The 16152-nt window shown below is 41.3% G+C and overlaps 1 protein-coding gene across 2 annotated transcripts in view; it reads left to right on the forward strand.

Annotated features, from left to right (window-relative positions):
• MTUS1 (microtubule associated scaffold protein 1) overlaps window positions 1-16152 on the forward strand; it is a gene marked incomplete at its 5' end in the record, with an annotated part of 144534 nt that overhangs the window by 62156 nt on the left and 66226 nt on the right. Inside the window, one exon of one of the 2 annotated variants that reach the window (XM_080661403.1) lies at window positions 11852-12013. In XM_080661403.1, the coding sequence (XP_080517529.1) occupies window positions 11852-12013 (162 nt within the window). Of the gene's footprint in view, window positions 1-11851; window positions 12014-13340; window positions 14247-16152 lie in introns of those variants that run through there. The other variant, XM_080661404.1, reaches the window with a different exon arrangement.

A 16152-nucleotide genomic window follows, 5' to 3' on the forward strand; every position in this document is an offset into this window, starting at 1 on the left:
TGGTCAATTTGCATATTACTCTTTTATTAGATAGGATTGTTGACTACATTCCCTGAACTGACCCCTTGACTATTCTGTAACTACCAATCTGTACTTCTTAATCCCTTCACCTTTTTCACCCAGCAACCAACCCCCCTCCCCTCTGTCAACCAGCAGTCTGTTCTCTGTATCCATGAGTCTGTTTTGTTTCTGTTTCGTTTCTCCATTTATTTTGCTCTTTAGATACCACATATAAACCAAATCATACGGTATTTGTCTTTCTGTGTCTGACTTATTTCACTGAGCATAATACCCTCTCGGTTCATCCAGGCTCTCACAAATGGGAAGATTTCATGAAGAACACAATTTGGGTTAAACCAGAAGGTTGTGTGTGTTGAGAGGCAGGCAGTTCCAGACCTGGTGCTTCAGTAATGTCATCTTTCTGTCCTTCCACTCCTCCTGCCTCAGCATGTTGCTTTCATCGGTGCCTTTTCAGTTAAAGTATGGTCGCTAAGAGTTCCACGTGTGACGTGCTCCTGCTGCTGTGTCCAGAGGCCGAGAGCACAGGACGGCAGCCGGATGAGAGCTCCCTCCTGACATGCCCGGCTCCATTTATCAGGGAGGAAAGATCTTACTCAGCACCTCACCCCTAGTGCTCGTATCTTGAAGTCTTATTGGCAGAGGTTGGTTCACATGGTCACCCCTAACTTGAAGAAAGGTGGGAGACAAAAGTATTTGGCTTTTTAGACATTTCTATAGAATGTGAGCGATGGAAGTGGGGATTAGGAATGACCGTTGGGGAGTCAGGAAAGACGTTAGATACAATCAGGTTAAATTAAAAATACAAGGTATTGACTATTTTTATGTACCCTTTAGCTTAGAGCTTTTGCTCACTTATATTTTGGGGCATATGATTCTTTTTTGTTGGTTTGATCTTATCTGTTGTTCTTTGTCCTGTATTTTACTCTATGCCCTTTTATTTCACATATGGTTTTTGTTGTTAATTTCCCATTTTTATAGTGTCAAAGGCGTCTTGTCCTTTAACAGTTCCTTTGTTTTTATGCTTAACAAGACCTTCTCTACTGAAAAGGAAGACTGATCTATATTTAATTATTATGCTTAATTTTTATGTTTTTTAACCCAATTCAAATGTTTTTTGATAGTGAGCACTGGTAGTTAATAGTCAAACACCACTTAGTTTGGACCCGGGGCTGTTTTAAGCATTTGAAAAATATGAACTCATTTAACTCTCACAAGAACCTATTAAGTACCAATATAGTCACCCCCATCCTTACATCTGAGAAAACAGAGGTCCAGAGAGGTTAAATAACCTGCCCACAGCCAGTGCAGGTAGAGCTAGGTTTATGCCTAGGCAGTTTGGCTCTAGATTTAAAAAACAAAAACAAAAACAAAAACATATATATATATATATATATTAATTTCAGAGAGGACGGGAGAGGGAGAGAGAAATAGAAACATCAGTGATGAGAGAGAATCATTGATCGGCTGCCTCCTGCATGCCCCTCACTGGGGATCAAGCCCACAACCCAGGCATGTGCCCTGACTGGGAATCAAACTGTGATCTGCTGGTTCATAGGTTGATGCTCAATCACAGTAGCTCTAGATTTTTGACTTTTAATCCCTATACCTTACTGCTTCTCCAATTTTAACCTTTTAAAATTCAAATATCTTAATACCACAAATTTCTTCACTGATTTGAAATACCTCCCCTTATCCTATTCTGAATTTTTATATTTCTGAGACTTATACACCAGTTTATTAATCTGTCAGTATAGTTTTATGCCAGTAATAAACTTTTACTGGTTTATATTCTATAATAATGAATAGCACAAGTTCTTTCACCTAGTTTTTAAACTTTTTTTTTTATTGTGGTAAGATATATATTACATAAACTTTACCATTTTAACCATTTTTAAGTGTACAGTTCAGGGGTATTTAAGTACATTCACATTGTTGTACAGCCATCACCACCATCCCATTTCCAGAACTTCATCTTCCCCAACTGAAACTCTATTCATCAAACACTGACTCCCCATTCTCCCTTTCTTTCAGCCCCTGACAACCACAGTTCTGTTTTCTGGCTCTATGAACTTGACTACTCTAGGTACATCACATAAGAGGAATCATACAATATTTGTTCTTTTGTGTCTGGCTTAGTTCACTAACCATAATATCTTCAAGGTTCTTCCATATTGTGGCATGTGTCAGAATTTCCTTTCCTTTTAAGGCCGATCAAAATTTCATTGTATGTATGTGCCACCTTTTGCTTCTCCATTCATCTGTCAGTGGACACTTGGGTTGCTTGCACATTTTGGCTGTTGTGAATAATGCTATGAGACATAGGTAAACAAATATCTCTTGAAGATCCTGCTTCCGGTTATTTTGGGTATATGCCCAGAAGTGGAATTGCTGGATCATGTGGTAGTTCTACTTTAATTTTTTTGAGAAACCACCCTACTGTTTTCCACAGCAACCATACCATTTTACTTTTCTACCAGCAAAGCACAGAGTTCCAATTTCTCCAAATCCTCACCGACACTTGTTATTTCCTGTTTTGTTTTTATACTGGCCGTCCTAATAGGCGTGAAGTGGCATCGTCTTGTGGTTTTGATTTATATTTCATTAAGAATGACTAATGACATTGAACATCTTTTCACATGCTTGTTGGCCATTGTATACCTTATTTGGAGAAAAGCCCATTCAAGTCTTTTGCCCATTCTTAAAATCAGATTGTTTTATTGTTGTTGAGTTGTAGTCCTTGCCATTACTTTTATGTTCCAGAAATTTTTGGCCATCCTTAACTTATTATAGACTAATTTAAATTGCTTTAAAAAATTCTCCTTACGTCTAATCTGTAAATAAGAAATGCTTTTACAGTAAAAGGGAGTTTTGCAAAAGGACCAAATGTTGTTTTATAAAATGTTCTAAGAAATACCTTTCTCTTGGTAATTTCTGAAGATTTTTATGTGCAATTTTTATCAAAAGGTTCTTTTTTTGAAAAATTTTTTTGCCCAATTTCTCTTTTAAAAACAATCACATGTAGATTTAGATTGGAATGGCATTCAATTAATATCTTAATTCAGGGAAGACTTAACATGTATTTTCACTTACACAAATCTTTTATGCTCCTCAGTTTTGTATTTTTCCATAATACTAGCACTTTAAAAAATATATATATTTTTATTGATTTCAGAGAGGAAGAGAGAGGGATAGAGAGTTAGAAACATCCATGAGAGAGAAACATCGATCAGCTGCCTTCTGCACACCCCCTACTGGGGATGTACCTGCAACCAAGGTACATGCCCTTGACCGGAATCGAACCCGGGACCCTTCAGTCCGCAGGCCGACGCTCTATCCACTGAGCCAAACCGGTCAGGGCAATACTAGCACTTTTTGATAATTTATTTATAGAAATAGGGTCTTTTCTCATTTTTTTCTGGTATATTGGAAAACTGATTGTTTATAGTATTTATTTTGCAAGCATAATATCAGGTTTATTTAAATAGTTTTTTGACAATGCTCTACCATTGAAGATAAATTTTTAACGTCTACATTAGTGTTAATGAGAGAATTTGGTCCTTTCGGGTTGAGAGTAAACTTTGGAGCCACAGTTTTGAGTAGGTATAAATTATTTCTCCCATATGTTATTGTTATTTTTTTTCTCTTTGGGTAGACTTAGTAATTTATAATAATAATTTCTAGTTACTGTAGATAATTACACCCAAGGTCACTTTCTCTATGGAGTTGTGTTTAAATAAGCAAAGTTATCAGGCAGGGGTCCTCAAACTTTTTAAACAGGGGGCCAGTTCATTGTCCCTCAGACCGTTGGAGGGCCAGACTATAGTTTAAAAAAAAACTATGAACAAATTCCTATGCGCACTGCGGGCCCGGGACGAGTCGGCTGCTAAGCAGGACAGGCAGCGGCACCTGGCGGGCCAGATCAATGTCCTCGGCGGGCCGCATGTGGCCCGTGGGCTGTAGTTTGAGGATGCCTGATATAGGTATAAACAGATTCTCTCTTTTTTTTCTTGGTATTTTAACGACTTTTGTCTGTTTATTTGGCATTTTCTGGTTCTGACTCTAGTCGTTAATGGCCCTGCTACTTGCTTTCCTTATTACTATTCATTATGTTTTACGTAACAATATTCTAATTTATATTTTAAAACATATATATACACACACACACACACACACACACACACACACACACACACACGTGTTTTTTTAATAGGTCGTTCACATAGTGCTGACCTCAGCAGTCCCCTTCTCGCTGTCTGGTTAAAATCTGCATGGCCCCAGCCTGGCAGTGCATTGGCCTCCTAAGTTGTCTCCCTGGTTTCACACGCTTCCTGCAGTCAGCTCTGCACACTGCTGCCACGTGACCAAGTCCAGCAGCAAATGGTACGAAAGCCGCAGTGCCCCTGCCGCCCCCTCTTCCCTCCAGTCCCCCAGCCACCCACTGAGGTGTGAAGTTTTTAGCCCGGAAGTTAGTGCCATCTTTAGCTATTGAATGCCTACTGCAAGCTGACCTCCTCTCCAACCTCATTTTCTTCTTTTCCCCAAGACACCTGTGCTCCTACTGAGCAACGCAAGTCACGGAACAAAGTATTTCAATGTGATGCGGTACAGTGTATTCTCTAGTATGTAATTTCTGTGGAAAACATTTGGTAGTGGTTTCTATAGTAACATGCCAGGCGTTCCTGGCACCCTCCCTATACATTTGTGCTTTGCCATTACATACGGTTACCATACTATGTAAGCAAGTGATACCTGTGTAACGCAATTCCATATGTGAATCCATTGTCCAGATTTTTATTAAGATGATCTGTGTCTTCTAATTTAGGTAATGTAGTAGTCAAGTTTTTTTTTTTTAATTAAAACTCACGAATTTTATCAAATGTAAAAAGCAGCCAGTCGTTTTTTTTAGTGCCGAATGGCCTCGTGAAGAATGTACTCGTGCTGAATTCCTTCTTGCCTGGCTGGGAGTTCAGAGATGAGAACGTGCTTTGACTGGTAGGTGTTTCCGCGGCGATGGAAAGCTCTCACATTACTGTGTTTTGTGAGCAGTGTGGGACCCGCCTTCTTTCCCAGGCCTTTCCTTAAAGAATGGAGGAGGCCGAATGGAGCTGAGCGATTACAGTGCGAACCTGTGCAGGCCTGGGAGCTTTCTCCTGAGAATGAGTCATTTGTAAGTGTCAGAACAAAGGAGTACCATTTAGAAGTTCACTCTTTAGCTTTAATTTCTAGTCCCAGGAAACACACCATTATGGCATCATAAAGAATTTTCTACCATCGCCATTTAAAAACATCAATTTAAGGTGCTAGTTTCTTTAATTTGTTTTTCTTAGTAAAATTGAAAGAATTAAAGAATACATAAGGCTTACACATGTGTAGGAATAATTATAGAATCTACTTACATTAAGTATTTATTCATTTTATGCATTCTTGGTTTGTTTTGTCTCAAGCATCTTTTATCTAATTAAATATTTGACTTTAATAATATTTATTAGTTTTTATTATAAAAATATGCTGATTGTGGTAAGAAAATTCACATGGAGGAATATGTCAGTTCATGAAGTATGGAGGGAACATTCCCCATTCCTGCTTTTTTCTACTCTTTTCTTCCGTGTCCCACTGGACTGCGTCCCATAAAATTCTAGTATATCCTCCTGTAATTTTTCAATGTATAGATAATACTATCCTGTTTTTTAAGTTTATACATAACAGTATCCTTTTTTCACTTAATAAAACTTCCTTTTGGATTTTTAGTATTGCAAGGCATGCCTTAATGATTATATTTCGGATGAGTGCTGTACAATTAATTAGGTTTTCCAAGTTGGTTGTCCTAGGAAATTGCTTGTTTGATGAAGGCATATTTCAAATCCAGTAGACTCTCTGTGTTACCAACTAAGGCAAATATGTTAAACTCAAAGGCTAACACGGGCCAAATAAACAAGGTTTAAGTTTATGTGGGCCGCAAAAAAACACACAAAAGCTTCGATTTTCATAGAAACATAGGTTTATTTCAATAGAGACATGCTGAGTACAAAGGGCTGAAATAAATGAGTAATCATTAACATAAAATAATAGAACATTTTAATAAAATTAATATTTTTCTTGAACATTAACTTACCAGATACTGAATAACTGCACAAATTAATAAGCGTAACGCAACTAAGCCTATTTTTCTTGTTCTCCAAAAGTGGAATATTTCCTGTTACACACACCAAACAAGTCAGTCCAAGACTAATGATGTGGCAATTGGCTGCTAAAATATTTGCTGCTAGTATTAGTGGAGAGAAATGGTGCACCTGCATGTGAGGAGTATAAGGGAAATGGATACAATACTATTATAGTAATCAGTCATTAGCGAACATTGTAGTTCATCCTATATAATAAAGAGGTAATATGCAAATTAACCCTCACACCCTCACAAGATGGCTGCCTACGACCAGGCTGGCAGGGGGTTAGTGAGGGACTACCAAACGACTGAACAAGCAGGCTGCGTGGGGTGACCAGGCTGGCAGGGTAGTTAGGGACAACCAAACAACTGAACAGCAGGCTGTGTGGGGCGACCAGGCTGGCGGGGGGGGGGGGGGGGCAGTTAGGAGTGACCAGGCTGTCAGGGAGAGGACAGTTGGGGGCGACCTGGCCGGCACTGGGGGGCAGTTAGGAGCGAGCAGGCCGGCAGGGGAGGGCAGTTAGGGGCGATCAGGCAGGCAGGCAGGCAGGTGAACGATTAGGAGCCAGCAGTCCATGATTGTAAGAGGGATGTATGACAGGATATTGTAAAAATTATGCAATTTTTATTAAAATGTCTCTTACATACTGTTATATTGGCTGGGCTGCAAAAATATTTGTTGTGGGCCGCATGCGGCCCGCGAGTTTGACATACTTGACATAAGGCAAAGAGCAAATGTTATTCCTTCCATATTTTCCCTAGACAAGAGATGATTATAATAATAGAATCAAATCCAGTTCTCTCTATATAAGTTTATGCTAAAGACATGAACTTAAAATAAACCTCTAAGGTCAGTAATATCTCTGCAGGTAGGTCTTAATCTTTATGCTTCACATCTGGGATGAATAACATAATGTGGAGTAAACGGATGAACATCGCCTTTGTGGGACTGCCCATCAGAGCAGTCCTGTATTGACTTCGTCGTTTAAGGACTTGGTGCTCAGGTTACTCACAGCCTCTCAGCCCAATATTGACATGTTGCCTATAATGCTCATGATGACTGTGTTTTACTGCTGCTTTATATGAAGTCTACTTACAGGCACTTTAGACTAACTTGGCCATTAGGCAAACATTAGGCCTGTTGGTGAAACAGTCACACACCTTGTTGTATCATGGTGTTTTTACTGATGCACTCTAGGGACACCCTTCTAGAGAGATGAGGAGCTCACACTGGCCTCCACGCCTGACACTTCTTCCCTTAACCGTGATGCCTCTGTTCTGTGACTCAGTAGAGGGAATGTTAGGTTGGTGGTAAGTGGCCTGCACTCTAGGTCTCAGGTATGTGACCCAACTAAGCCATTTAAGTGCCTAAGGAGTTTTCTCATCTACCAACTGGGGATAGTTATAGTAAGGCGCTGTCAGGGTTATTCTGAGTTTCAAGGGAGCTAGTCCTTTGGTGAAGTAGGCTTGGTTCAGTGCCCTCAGTGCCCAGCAGTCAAGAGTATGTACTAGCAGAATGGGCAAGACTTTGGCTAGGACTGCAGATTGCCATTAGGTGGATGGGGTGGTGCGGGTGGGGGTGACAATGTGACTCATAAAAATGGGGTAGTGCAGTGTGGCTGGCATGGCTCAGTGGTTGAGCACTGACCTGTGAACTAGGAGGTAATGGTTCGATTCCTGGTCAGGGCACATGCCCGGGTTGCAGGGTTAATCCCCAGTGGGGGGCATGCAGGAGGCAGCCAATCAATGATTCTCATCATCATCATCATCATCATCATCATCATCATCCTTCTCTCTCTCTCTCTCTCTCTCTCTCTCTCTCTCTCTCTCTCTCTCTCTCTCTCTGTCTTTCAGCCAATCATTGATTCTCATCATTGATGTCTCTCTCTCTTTCTCTCTCTTTCTCTCTCCCCCCGCCCCTTCCTCTCTGAAATCAATAAAAAATATATTTTTTAAACAGGGGGTAGGGCAGGTCAGAGGAATGACAACTGGGGAGTAAGCGTGCTTCTGGTGCCAGACTGTGTGTTGGAGTCAGGGTACAGGTCTGTAGTAACGCCAAGGCACACTGAGGAATGTATATAAACCTCAGTCCTTCAGGAACAATGCTGCAAAACATTCCTTTCTGAAAAATAAGTTGATTTTCTAAACTTGTTGAGTCTTGATTGCATGTGGCTGCGGCCCAGAAGTTTTCATATGTAGCTTGCCCAACCTTGTTCATTGGTTTCGATGATATGACTCATCAGAATGGTTTTGCTTAAAGGGCAGCAATTTGATGAATTTATATTCTAAAAACCTGTTTTTCTATACCTCCAAAATCAAGTAAAACTTGTGGCTAACTGTAAATTTAAAAATCAAATGGACATGTGAATATCTATTACTTGCTAATCATCATAAGCGATGTAAAGAAAAAATGTCTCCTTTTATTTAGCTAATAGGATGTAATCTATTAACAAAGGACAAATAAATTTGGTTAAGTGTTTAATGCTTCAGTGTAGATGATGAGATTACCAAAATTTATTTACTCTTGCCTTTAAAGGAAATTTTAATAGTTTTATTACTATCACCATTATAATTCTACATTTATAATTATAAATGCCTGATTGAGGTATAATTGACAAAGTTGTAAGATATGTAAAGTGTACATTGTGGTGATTGTATGTATGAATACATTATTGAAGGGTTCGCACCATCAAATTAATTAACACATCCACCTCATATATTTATCTTTTGTGTGTGTGTGTGAGAACATTGAAGTTCTGCTTTCTTAGCAATTTTTTAAAATTTATCTTTATTGTGGAAAGTGTTACACACATGTCTCCTCTGTTTTCCCAATGACCCCCTCCACCCCACACTCACCCCTCCCAGGCCTTCACCACACAATTGCCTGTGTATATGGACTGTGCATATATGCATGTAAGTTCCTGGTTAATTTCTCCCCCACCCAACCTTTCTTCTGAGATTTGACAGTTCTATGTCTCTGGATCTATTTTGTTCATTAGATTCCACATATGAGTGAGATCATTTGATACTTTTCTTTCTCTGACTGGCTTATTTTTCTTAGCATAATACTCTCCAGGTCCCTCCATGCTGTCTTAAAAGGTAAGAGATCCTTCTTTTTTGCAGCTGCATAGTATTCCATGGTGTAAATGTACCACAGCTTTTTTGTATACTCCTCTACTGATGGGCACTTGGGCTGTTTCCAGCTCTTAGCAATAGCAGATTTCAGTTATCAACCTTAGGTGTTATCAGCCTTAGTCACCATGTTTTACATTAGCACCTCAGACATTACTCAATCGATAACTGAAAGTTTGTACCCTTTATCTACCTCTCCCTATCTTCCATACCTAACTCTTGGCCTGAAAAGAAAAATTAATTAATTCAACAAACATATATTAAGTCTCACTCTATGCTATCCACTTGGCTGGGCCCTGAGGGACAGAATGGAGTAAGATACTCTTCCCATTCTCAGGGAGACTAGTCCAGGGACATAGTAAATAGATGCTGTGATAGAAGCAACATACAGGGAGGTGTGGCCCACTGCATACTCAAAGAGGTCCTGATTCTTCCCAGAGCTTCTCATACTTCGTGTGTATTTGAATCGCCTGGGGATCTTGTTAAAATGGAGATGGTGATTCACAGCTATCTGGGGTGGGGCTGCCAAGGATTTAAAAGCACCGTCTGTTGGCTTTGTATTCACCAGACAAAATAGAGGACTAGATGGGAAGGAGGCCATTTCGTTCACAAAGATGGTCTTAAGCAGAAGAATAGAGTAGAATGACCCAGAGAGGTAGAAATGAGGGTGGAGGCATGGCAAAGCATAAGGGGGAAGAAGTTGGTAGGAATCAACCCTTTTATGCCTCTAGCACTAAATATTCATCGAGAGGATTGAAAATAATATCCTGTAGATAATGGGGAAATGGTGCTTTTTAAATTGGGTCATGACCATAGTTCCCATGTTCAGGAGGTCCATGTGATGGGGTTGGGGAGGATAGAAGGACAGGACGTATGGTGCCTAATACAGTTGGTTAGGCAAAATATCAGGGCTTAGTAAGGATTGTAGGACTTGGATGGGGAGGAAGAAGACTGTTTTGAAAAGAAACGATGTTCCTAGTGGATTAGAATAGTAAAATCCTGGTGTCCAGAGAAGAGCAGGCTGGTTGCCCATAACGAAGAACAGTGCAGGGGTGAGGCTGGAGGCAGGGAGAACTTTAATTTGGGTGATTTTAAATGCCAGACCTAAGGAGAGTCAGCTCCTTTTTCTCTATTAAGATGAGATTTTTGCAGGTGAAAGCACTGGGACAAAGCAATGAGCATTACTTTTCAGACAAAGTTCTTTTCTCACTTATGGCACCATCAGTCATACGTGACACTATTATTTTCATCCAAGGTCTTTTCATTTTCTTGACATTCTTCAGTATGTGATACTTTTAGCATTGAGAGACTTGGTTATGATTATATGGTAAACTGGGGGAGGGAGGGGAGATGATGCCAGTGTTTCGAGGCTGGGGAAAAAAGGAAAACTAAAATTAGCATCAGTAGGTAGGAGGTTATCTGTCCAAATGGAATCCTTCAGCAAGGAATTGGAAATGTGAGCGGCATTGGGGTTCAGAAGGAGGCTAGGGCTGCAGGTGCGAATTTGGGATTCATTCATACAGGGCAGGGTTAGAGTAAAGTGAATAATAAGATAGACTTTGCAAGAGAGGTGGATGGGAAGAAAGCCGTGAGTGAAGGCTTGAACTTGGGAAATGCCCACATTCAGACAGTGTGAGACAGTGTGATTTCAAAGATGCCAGAGAATGTGAGGCATGTATATTTTGTTGATAAGTGGAAACACTTCTGCTGCAAGAAAGAGGCGTTTGAGTGGAGATCATTTAAGTTTGGCAAATAAGGAGTAAAGATGAAAAGTTAAGAGGAAAAAAAGAATACTGCTAGTAATATAGCACCACCTGGTGTTAGACAGTAGGTATTTTCTAAGTGAAGTTTTTTTTTTTGTCATCAAATGGATTTATTTCCCCCTTTCTGTTTGGTTGTTTTAAATTTTTCATCTGTATTTTTTTTTTTTTTTCACATGGAAGCCTCGTGCGTGAATGGGCTCATTTGTGTACTTTTCAGTCAACAGCATGGGGGGAGTCATATCAATTTGTTTATTCTTTGGTTTTAACTTTGCCACAAGCTTGCATCTCACATGGCTCTTTCTGACCTACCACTGTATCACAGAACACACAAGTTAAGTACGTGAGGTTCCTTGGTAACAGCCAGCCTGCTTGCCTGCTTCTAATATATCAGCAATAAATAAGTCTAGGTCAGTGGTCGGCAAACCGCGGCTCGCGAGCCACATGCGGCTCTTTGGCCCCTTGAGTGTGGCTCTTCCACAAAATACCACGGCCTGGGCGAGTCTATTTTGAAGAAGTGGCGTTAGAAGAAGTTTAAGCTTAAAAAATTTGGCTCTCAAAAGAAATTTCAATCGTTGTACTGTTGATATTTGGCTCTGTTGACTGGTGAGTTTGCCGACCACTGGTCTAGGTGAAGACTTCATCTAAAGTTATATGATTGGGAATAGTCATTTTACACTGTCAGTCCGTTGTTAGTCCAGGAGTCTGCGTTGATAAGCTTAAAACTTTCTAAATGAATAGCGGTAGAAACTTCTTTTTTTTTTTCTTACATCTCAAGGAAAACCTACATCTTTGAAAACTGCACAGCCGTCTTGGGTGAATTTGCCTCGACCGCTTCCGAAGTCCAACGGGTCCTTGAAAAGCTCTGTGCTCCGGCGGACAGGAAGCCCCTCCTCCATCGCCAGCACCCACAGCGATCTGAACGCTTACAGCAGTAATTGTGAGTCGGTCATGCGTCTGTCATCCTTTGGGGGTTGTTGAAACGGTCGTTATATGAAGAACCAGTGCCCTTTTGGTTCTGTGATTTATGAGAACGTATGCTTGCTGCTTTTCCTCCCCAAATTCCCCCCCCCCCTTTTTTTTTCTCTGAAAGTTTGGCAGGAAAAACATTCTTTCAACAACATTCTCTTTTGATGAATGTGCTATGAAACATTGAAATATGGGTGTTAAAGGGACCTGGTATTTTTTAAAATAGGGATTCTAAAGTGTGTCATTTGAAGTGATAGTGTTTTTTTGGTTTAAGGAAAGAAAGCAATCCAGGGGCCCATTGGAACCCAACTGGAAACCAGGAAAAAGAAAACTTCAGCTCCATTTATTTTGCAAAAGACCCAATTTTGTGAATGTGTGTTTTATAATCTTTGGATGCTAGATTCAGTGTAAAATGACTAGTATATTAGAATTTCAAGCCTACTTTTACGTAATATTTTTAATGTTGCTAATGTGAATTCTGTTTTCGGTGTATAAAAAGGGTGAATTAATTGAGCGCTCCCTTGCATTCAAAAGGTGTCTTTGGTCTTGGTACTTGTTTGCTCATTGAATTTTTTTTCACAAATTTAGTTAATTTGAACAAGTTAGGAGTGCCTGGCTGTGTGCAGGCATCATGATAGATGCCATGAGAGGTACAGGTTATAAAAGAATGGCGCTTCTCTAAAAGGAGATGAGAAGAACGAAGATATGCACATGGATAACTAGAATAGCAGATGAAACAAGATGTACGAGGGTGTGGGGAGGAGGGGAGTTCTTTAAGGAGGGATCAATTTCTTCTTTCTGGTGAGGGGCCAGGGGCAAAGCAGAGTCATGGGTAGCGAACTTTTTGGGTGTGGAGCATATTACAGGGTTATCATACACTATTTTATTTTTTCCTCTCAAATAATCCCTGTTGTCACTGATTATACACTGAGTGGCCAGATTATTATGATCTCTGAATAGGTAAGGCCACTCAGTGTACTTCTCTTGAGCACCTCATTTATTTGATATCAAAGATACTATAAATCGTTCACCCTATCAGTTTTCCCCTTTGCACTGGCTGATAGAAAGCCCAGGGCAAATAGGTGGTTGATCTTCAGCAAAAGTCTGGAATGCTTTTGGTACCCATTTGAGATACAAATACACTGAGTGGCCAGATGATTATGCGTTCAGAGATCATCATAATCTGGCCACTCAGCGTATATATAAGGTAATTCAGGCTCAGCGAGGTTGTCACTGGGCCAGGGGCACGCAGCCAGCGTGTGAACAGAATTGACGCGCGCGCGTGTGGAGGCTGAGGCATTGAATGAATGAGCGCATTTCCGAGAGCTCACTTAGCAGCAGAAGCTTGTCTCGTGGTAGGAAGGAGCTGGATACCAGAACTCCAGGAATGCCGGAACATGCTTCTTACAATGGAACGGGATTCCTCTCTGCTTATTGTCTGCACTTGAAGTTGTAGCATGGAATCAGAGGGGTTTGCACGGAGCAGAGAATTGGGAATTTGGAAAGTGATTCGCACGTGTGTTGTGTTAAGGTCATTTCGCTTGCCGCTTTCTCTGTGTGCAACGCGAATGTTAAAAACAAGCAGCAGCAGCAGCGTGCTCTCGGGGGACCCCGTGACGCCAGAATCTGTGACACTGGAAGCAGACGCTCTGTAGTGTCACCACCCAGCCTTTTCCATTGACAGCCATGTTGACATGGCCACCGGTTCCGTGGCGTGTCTGACACTCCTGAGGAGGCTGTACAATGCTTTTTGTCTTCTCCTTTTTGTCTTGTAACAAAGGGCTTTTCCCTCCACCCACCGAGCCTGTCTAGCTTCCCTGCTGCAGAGTTAGCGTCCAGATCAATGAGCCTCTTTCTCAGCGTGATTTGCTGGCTGGTCCGATCTGTTTTGTGTAGTGCCTTGGAGCTTACAGATACCTCCCCCCAGTTCTAATTCACTAAGCGCAAGCATGAAGGATGTGGGAGCGAACATGGCTGCAGTGTTTCCTGCCTGAGCTTGCTCTGACCCATTTAAATGACTGTACCAGGAGGATTTCGCAGTTGCACAGAAACGGATATTTCTTCCAACATATTTATCAATTCGACACTCACCCCGCCGGCCGGCTCAGAGAGGCACTACGATGCTACTCTACTGACACTGCTGGTCCTGGGATCCTACAGCCTTTGTGTGGCTCCTTTGTTAGCCTCGCTCACCGGGAACAGAAGTACGTCGCTGGTTTCTGGTTTGATTCTTCTCTTTGTAAGCATGCTCTCAATGTTATTCAATACATTGACCTAGCATCTTTCGCTATTTTGGTAACTTGTAATTTATGTTAGTTGCCGTGTTTCTCGGACATATTTTAAGTTGTCAGTGATTCCATATGGAACCAATCTTATTGTATATTGTGTGTGTTTCCGAACTCCACATAAGTCAGCAGCACTGTCGATGTTCTTGGCACACGAAATCACTTCATTTTCAAAGGTTATCTGATGGTCTCCTTTCCAATTAAATAGCTAGTAGTTTTTGTGTGTGTGTGGCTGATAGTTGTATGACTATAAAAATATTTTTGTAGAATTAAAATGAAAACACATCTTTATATTACTCATGATATTAACAATAGTAAAGCTGTGTACTTTTTGAGGATTACCTTAAAACATAAACCATTTTAAGCGGAGGTTTTCCTTTTCTGATGGTGATCGGTCATGTTAGGAAGTCACCCACTGATCGGTGTTTGGTTCATATTGGGCGGAGCATTGGAACCCCTTTGAAGAACACTTCCTTGGCTTTGTCTGCTCATTTCTTTGTGATGTGACAGTGTCAGTGGCATCATTTAGGAACTCCTGAGGCCACAGAGTGCTGCTGTAAAATTAGCCCCTGGTTCTGGCTACGTTGAGATCCTATGGAAATAGCATTGCCAAGTTTTAAAGCGACTGAGTCAAGATATCTAAGATAGTAAAGCTCTGTTACTTGAGTGTTTTAGCGGGTGTGTGTTTTTTTTTAATGTTCTTTTAAGCATAGAAACATTTAAAGTTATGATATAAATTTTCCTTTTGGATATTAGCATAAAACATTGCCTGGTAGCTTCTAGGTCAGATGTGCTCATTTATAGAGACTAAACACCTTCAGCTCTTCCAGAACCAGATAGCTAAGGTCCAGTTTTTAAAATATATATGTGTGTGTGTGTGTGTGTGTGTATTTTATTGATTTCCAAGAGGAAGGGAGAAGGAGAGAGAGATAGAAACATCAATGATGAGAGAGAATCATTGATCAGCTGCCTCCTGCATGCCCCCTACTGGGGATCGAGCCTGCAACCCGGGCATGCGCCCTGTCGAGGAATCGAACCGTGACCTCCTGGTTCATAGACTGACGCTCAACCACTGGGCCAGGCCGGCTGGGCTGTAGTCCAGTTTTTGAGATCACTGAATAAAAATAAACGATCTCAGCAGGTCTTGACAGAGGGGAAGGTTGGAGGGCCCCGGTGCCAAAGCAGAAGGGAGTCTTTGGAGAGTCTAATTTCACCACACTAGCCAATGTGAAGTCCAGGGGCTTCCCTCTCCTTCCATTTTGGCCCCCCAAAAACATGTTTACTTTTGAGAGACAGATGGTGAGAGGAAACGTAAGAGACACACACCAAAGCTATTCTCACTCTCTTGGAAAGAGGAGAACAGGAGGAGGCTGACTAAAGAAATGGAACCTTTTCCTTCACCTTCATGGCCAGCTCGGCCCAGGCGGTGTGATGCGTAGGAAAGGTTAATTCAACTCAGGCTCCTCCTAGTTCTCCTCTGAGCTGATGTGATGCTGGACAGTGTTTCCCTCTCTTAGCCTCAGTGTTCTGTCCTGGTGAGTGGGAGGGGAGGGCCAGGCACTTGTATTTTCTTCATTACAATACGACCGACCGAGCCTAATGGTTTGGAAGGAGGTGCTTGCCGTTGGTGAAGCGAGGAAGCTGGCAGAGAGAAGGAGGGGTTTGGTTTACCCACAGTCTCTTCCTCATTGCAGGGTGACAAGTGGGAGGTGGCTCACGGCCAGCCCTGGTCGGTCGGAAAGAATCAGCTGGAGAACAGTGTTGACAGTTTTTCAGGCTGCTTCCAGGTTCTGAGCAAAGGTCTGTGTTTGACTAGTGATGTCTG

This window comes from Plecotus auritus (genome assembly GCF_963455305.1).
Source record: "Plecotus auritus genome assembly, chromosome: 3".
Lineage (NCBI taxonomy): Eukaryota > Metazoa > Chordata > Mammalia > Chiroptera > Vespertilionidae > Plecotus > Plecotus auritus.